Genomic DNA, 6,663 nt, shown 5'->3' on the forward strand with positions numbered 1-6,663 from the left:
GCATTACATACAAATAAAAATAATGTGAATTTGTGCATTGAAAATAATGTGAATTTGGTTAAATAACCTACTGAGCGATAATTCAAATAAATATTAATGTGTGCATCAGTAGTTGATGCAATGTTGAAATGTTGAGTAAACACTTCTTAAAATTAAAATTATTTTTGTAAATCCAGTGGTCAAATGCTGTGTGGCCTCTCTGCGCAAATAGACACCTGACCAGTGACTTGTCTTTGTTTGAATGTCCACAAAACTGGAAGACTTTCTGAATGTATATACGCGGTAGGCTATTTTAGAAAGGAATATTTAAAAGATGAAAAAGAGGAATTAGTGAGAAACAATAAATTATGAATAATTTATTGCTGTTGTGTGAATAATATGTATTCTATAAAAAAGGTAACTGTAGTCTGATTACAAATATTTTAAAATGTAATTTAATCTAATTACAAGTACTTAATTTTTGGAATCTGATTAGTGATTACATAATCCAGATTACATGCAATCAGTTACTACCCAGCTCTGTTCTTACCTTTGTAAGACCAAAGTCTTACAAATGACTTTGGTCTTACAAAGTTATATTCTATGCAAAATTTGTGAAATTAATATATAAATTCAATTAGAACAATAATACACAATTAGACTGTTACCAATCAAATAAAATCCATACCAAAAAATCAATTTTTACACTGCAGAGCACAAAAGCACCATCTGAAGTGCTGTGTAAGTGTATTAACACACAGACTGTTTAATGCAGCTTAGAAGTGGCATAAATGCATTTAAATTTCAAGTACAGTTGCACAATAATACTATGAGATTGTTTTAAAAAATAAAATTTTTGAATGCTGAAATATGAAATAATTAAAAAATAAATTATATTTTTAAAATATGAATCTAAAACTGCTAGTAAGCGGTGGCAAGTCACTGTCTTAATGAGTAAGTCCATTCAGCTGACTCATTCAAATGACTGATTCATTCAGGAATGAAGCAATTGACACTCTTTATGAATGGGACATTGAATCATTCACATGCAGTGTTGGGAAGGTTACTTTGGAAATGTAATAGGTTACAGATTACAAGTTATCCGGCCCCACTTTATATTCAGTGGCCTTAACTACTATGTACTTACATCAAAAATTAAGTACAATGTACTTATTGTGTTCATATTGTATTGCAAAACATTTTTGCTGCTATTGAGGTGGGATACGGGTAAGGTTAGGGACAGGTTTGTTGGTATGGGTAGGTTTAAGGGTGGGTTAAGGTGTAAGGGATGGGTCAACTGTGTAATTATAAATGTAATTACAGAAATTAATTACAGATGTAATTACATGCAGGTATTTTTTTATGTAATGCTTGAGTAAAACACTACCGTTCACTTTCAGAAGTTGTTGTAGGGGTGCTTTCTTATTAGAATCAGAATCAGAATGAGCTTTATTCACCACTTAAGTGTGCGCAAACACAAGGAATTTGTTGTGGTTTTACAGGAGCTCTTGATACATACATACATACAAATAACCATATATATATATGACACAAGATAGTTATAGAAGTTCACAGAACTGACTCAGCAACAGCTGAGTAAAACTGTTTCATCTGAGCATGTGGCACTTTAAGCATTATCATATGGCATATCGAATATCGCATTATTTAATGAGTTATCGCATATCGCATTTTTCTTCAATATCGCACAGCCCTAAGTAGTACTCAACGCTGATTACTGTCAGACATTCAAAATCCTTCATGACTTGAATTAATATTATAATAGTGGAATTTTAAAGCACAGCCACCACAAAATCATACTTTAGCAACTCTTTTTACTTTGAGATCATTAAATACAGATTTAAAATCATAGCAAGAAACCATTTAATAGCTATGGTACAGTTTTTGAAATCAAACCTCTGGATAGCTATAACAGGAAACACTGGCATCTAACAATGCCTCGGAAAAAAAACAAACAAACAAAAAAATAAAGCATATACATAAACCCAAATAGGAAATAAAACGGCTATTGAATAAGCATGTGTCCTAAACTGAAACATTGGTGTCTCTTATTTTACAGCAGTCAATGCAAATTGGGAAATAAATCAGTTAAATCTGTGTGTGTGTGTGTGTGTGTGTGTGTGTGTGTGTCTGGAAATATTAAGATGTATCCCCCCTTTGTAATCTTTAACATTTTCATAAGTAACTGTAATTTAATTACACCACAATAAGTGCATTGTACCAAATTATTAATTTAAATGTAAGTACATAGTTGTTAAGGCCACTTAATATAAAGTGGGTCCAGTTATCCTATTTAAAATGTAATAAGTAGTGCAACTATTTCAATTAATTAAAGTAATGTAGCTGAATACACTTGATTACTTTTTGATTACTTTTCTAAATTTCTAACGAATGTTTTCAACTGTTAATCATTTTCAGACATTTAAACCAGGCAGGGTTAACCTTACAGTAGTACTAGGGCTGTGCAATATATCGAAATATCGCAAATATACATATCGCAATATGCATCTCGCTACGGCTTGCAATATATGGGCCCATGAACAAAACTCACACTCAAAGAGAAAATAACTCACTGCTCTTACCTAAATAACTTTTATTGCTTAAATAAGAATCAGTGCATATTGAATTCATAGAGTAAATACTAAGCAGTGTATTTTTCCTTTTTATTATTCAGTTCCTAAACTTGTTAAAATGACATTTTTATGTAATGCTAGAGTAAAACACTACGGTTCACTTTCAGAAGTTTGTTACATTTAATTTGTAATTAAATTATGTGATGCCGTTACATGTAACTAGTTACTCCCCAACACTGGAGACATGCAATGGTTCTGCTCTTGATTTGTAACCATATTCATTGGCATTTTAACTGCATGGACTTTCAAAGTGTATTTTTGTCTGGTTTTTGCAGAAGTGAGTGACATACTCAATTAGACCAGCTCGCACATTGCTAAAACAACAATTATGATATTATTGTAGACAATGCATATAGCACACGAGTACCCGAGTACCACAGTATTACTTTCTGATACCACTATTGTACCATAGTACTGTCACAACTCTTTTTGCAAGGCTGTTGTAGTTGAGTTTGATTTCATTTTGTTTTCTCAGTGGATTGGAAGTTCATATGTTTTTTCATTATTTCTTTCACAGAGCGGGTCCGCAAACCTGTGATAGAAATAGAGAGGAGCAGTAACCCTGATGTTGTGTATTTAAGATGTGGATACAATGAAACTATGATCTGGAAGAATTCTACTGGAGAAACACTGCAGGGCACAAAGAACCATCTGCTAGGAGAGACCATCACAGTCAAAAACACAAGAAATCCAGGCAACTACTACACATGCACACTCAAGAATGCTGTGAGTGAGGAAACCAGTGATCCGGTCTTTGAGAGAGATCTGTTTGATGGTAAGACAGTGAATTACTTCAGCATTAAATACCAAAGAAGAAAATCAGAGTCAGATCATTTTGTATGTTTAGGTGGTGCTGAGATGCTCTTTTCTATTTAGAAATTGTATTTACATTCAACAAATATTTGGACAATTGTCACACCAAAAATATATGAATGTCATTGTCTTAGACAGCAAAACATTGAAGCAAATGTTATTTATTTGAAGGAAACAGAGCACAAGCATATTTTAACAGCAGTACATTTAACAAAATTATTTTGTTAGGAGTTATTGCAGTCTGATGTAATTTATTTATCTTTCCCACTAAAATAGCAGTGAAATTCATACATTTTTTTCACTGTGACTTAAGTGTCCAAATACTTTACCACTGTATAGACATGGATTGTGAAGTTGCCATTATATCCAAGAATAGAGTCATGTGGTTGGAAGGGATGGAGTGCAATATAAGTGGGATTTTTTTTTACTTACTGCACAGGAAAGTCCTTTCAGAGATTTTTGATCAAGATTACAGAGATAAACATTATTAGTTTCATTATTTGTAATAAAACACAATATTGTTGCACAGTAAGAGTAGATGCATTAAAAATTCACTGAAAAGTAAATAGGGTCAAATTTGATTTTATGTTGGCATAATCATCTGAGAGCCTTAATTATTAAGCCTCAGACATTTGGGGTTCTGTGGTTGTTGATACTTTTAACCAATAAATCAGTAAGTTAGTAGATGTATTATGTTTCCTAGCAGTGCATTTGTTTATGAAGCCAATGTTCTCTTTCTTAAGAATCAAATGCAGGACATATCGTGGGGATTATAATTGGTGTCCTCCTCCTCCTCATCTTTATCATCTTCCTTTGTGTCTATCTATTCATGGAGTCCTTTCACAGTAGGTTTCCTATTATACTTATATAGTTTAACATTTTTTACAAATTTTGTTTTAAAGTAGTATTAAGTATGGGTTGTGTCCATGAATTCCACTATTATCTCCAACCTCTATGTAGACATTAGTGTTATTGTTGTGGCAACAGATTATTATTTAAGATTTATGTTAAGTTTATTAAGCATGTGTTCAACTTTAATTTTAGCCTATTTTACTAATTACATTCTTTAGAAACTTTAACACTGTGTGTTGGATAATATTGTGTAATGCTAAAAAATGTGATCATAGCAAAGTGTACATTCAACAACAATTGTATTTTAATCTGATAATTGATTAGTTTGTAATTAAATATATATATTTTTTTTTCTACACCAGAGAGTGTTAATAACTGCTGTCCGTGTATAGAAAGTAAGTTTATATTTGTTTGAGTGATTTTCTTCCAAAATAATTGTCATACCAGTAACTTCTTATAAAAGTACTTGATGCATGTCATTCAATGGATATTTAATGACTGTTTCTCTCTTCAGGTGCGTTCGGCCCCCTGGACTGTTGCTTAAAGATGAGTATGTCATTTTCATTTGTGTTTATGTACCATAAACTCTGCACTTTTATTACAATAATACATTTCAGTTACATTTCTAAATAACTGTCTGTGAGCAACATTGTTATTTCAGGAAACAAGCTGTTTTATTGAATAATCAAATGGCACTGATATTCAGATATGACATCAGATATTCGATGGACTTTAATTTCTTTAATCAATAATTTGTTTTAATATAAAATATCACAGATCTTATTTGAAAAGTGTATTTAGCTTTTCATAAGTTTTATTTTTTTCTCCAGGCATTCAGTAGGCATTTAGGCCTATATATATACAGTGGGTACGGAAAGTATTCAGACCCCCTTAGTAGTAGTAATTTGCTCTGTACCATTGTGCAAGAAATGGATAAACTCCTGAATCTTCTTTCTTTTTCACAAATGACACTGAAGGACAGCAATATAATGTAGCACCATCAGATAATAACGGTAAGATGTAATAAACTGTCATCTCTTGATACAAATATTCAAAAATATCTATGGCATGTTCTCAGTGAAGCTAATGTCATTACAGTTTGCAATTAAGCTATTTTTAATATGCAAGCCAGGTGGTTTAAATTTTAATGTTTATTATTAATGAATTATCAAGGTGCCGAGGAAAAGGGAAACACAGGCAAGCTAGGTAAGATGATAAAATTGTTGGTTTCTCATAGATTACATTAATAGACTTTACAATGATAAAGACTTAAGTTATACTAAAAAGGATAGTTCACCTAAAAATGAAAATTTGCTGTTAATTTACAAGTCATTGTCAGATGTACGTGACTTTTTTTTTTCAGTAGAACAGTGACGAAGGTTTTTAGCTGAAACTGTGGTCCTTGGTGATTCATAAAATGCAAGTCAGCGACTGCCCATTTTTGAGAATAAAAAATATATTTAATGCATCACAAAATTAATACCCGTGGCACATGAGGATGTATTGAGGACTTATGAAGCGAAACGATTGGTCTGTGTAAGAAACGAAACATTATTTACAACATTATTACCTGTAATCCATTCCAGAGCCTCGCAAATTAATCATTCTTTTTGGTGAACTAGTTGAATCAGTTCACCAAATTGGACTGAACCGTCTGAAACAGTTTGTGGCTCAAGCTGCACAGATCTACAAATTACACAAACAAAACGTACTTTTGGACTCCGACTCGAAATGAGGCAAAATAGCGGCATATGTGATCCTATGATGAATAAACTCATTCAGTGCTCCAGTTCCTCCACCAGTCACTGAACTGAGGAAACAGTTCCGACTCGCAGACCAATGAGCTGGTGATATGTGCATGCGTGAACTGAGCACTCGAATGAAGGGGTGAAATGTGTCACGGTTTCTGTTAGTTTGGACTTTGTTTCATCACCCTTTGCCTTAGTTCATTTGTTGTTGTGGTTATTAATTTGTAGTAGTATAGTAGTAGGGTACTAACGGGGCTAAAGGCTAAAGGCCTTTGATATTATTTTCATCTAAACCACTAGATGGCACAAAAACGTGGCGTAGCACTTTCCAAAACATCCGCTTTTCAAGATGCACGTGTATATTTGTCTGATCCTTGACGCGATCGCGCGCAGCAGCCCAAAGTTGATTCTGTGCTTACTTGATCTAATATTTTATGTTTTTAAAAATGTTGTAGATTTAAGTAGCAAATGAGAATCACTAAAATGAATGCTTATATGTTTTTAAATATATGTAAAAGTATGGTATTTGGGGTAAAAAGTGCCCCTGTTGTTGAGGCTAAAGGCGCAAAAGGCGCACCATGATAATTAATAGATGGCTGACTTTTCCATTTGTTGACATG

At 32.8% G+C, this 6,663-nt stretch overlaps 1 protein-coding gene across 1 annotated transcript in view; it reads left to right on the forward strand.

Annotated features, from left to right (window-relative positions):
• The window catches only part of LOC107717914 (uncharacterized), a 22,310-nt gene that overhangs the window by 4,948 nt on the left and 10,699 nt on the right, over positions 1-6,663 (forward strand). The window contains exons 4-8 of the mRNA XM_016524820.1: positions 3,148-3,405; positions 4,187-4,288; positions 4,658-4,690; positions 4,810-4,845; positions 5,273-5,308. Coding sequence (XP_016380306.1) covers positions 3,148-3,405; positions 4,187-4,288; positions 4,658-4,690; positions 4,810-4,845; positions 5,273-5,308 — 465 coding nt within the window. The remainder of the gene's footprint in view (positions 1-3,147; positions 3,406-4,186; positions 4,289-4,657; positions 4,691-4,809; positions 4,846-5,272; positions 5,309-6,663) is intronic.

The sequence above is a fragment of the Sinocyclocheilus rhinocerous genome, unplaced genomic scaffold (assembly GCF_001515625.1).
Source record: "Sinocyclocheilus rhinocerous isolate Xijiao unplaced genomic scaffold, SAMN03320098_v1.1 scaffold3621, whole genome shotgun sequence".
NCBI classification, from domain to species: domain Eukaryota; kingdom Metazoa; phylum Chordata; class Actinopteri; order Cypriniformes; family Cyprinidae; genus Sinocyclocheilus; species Sinocyclocheilus rhinocerous.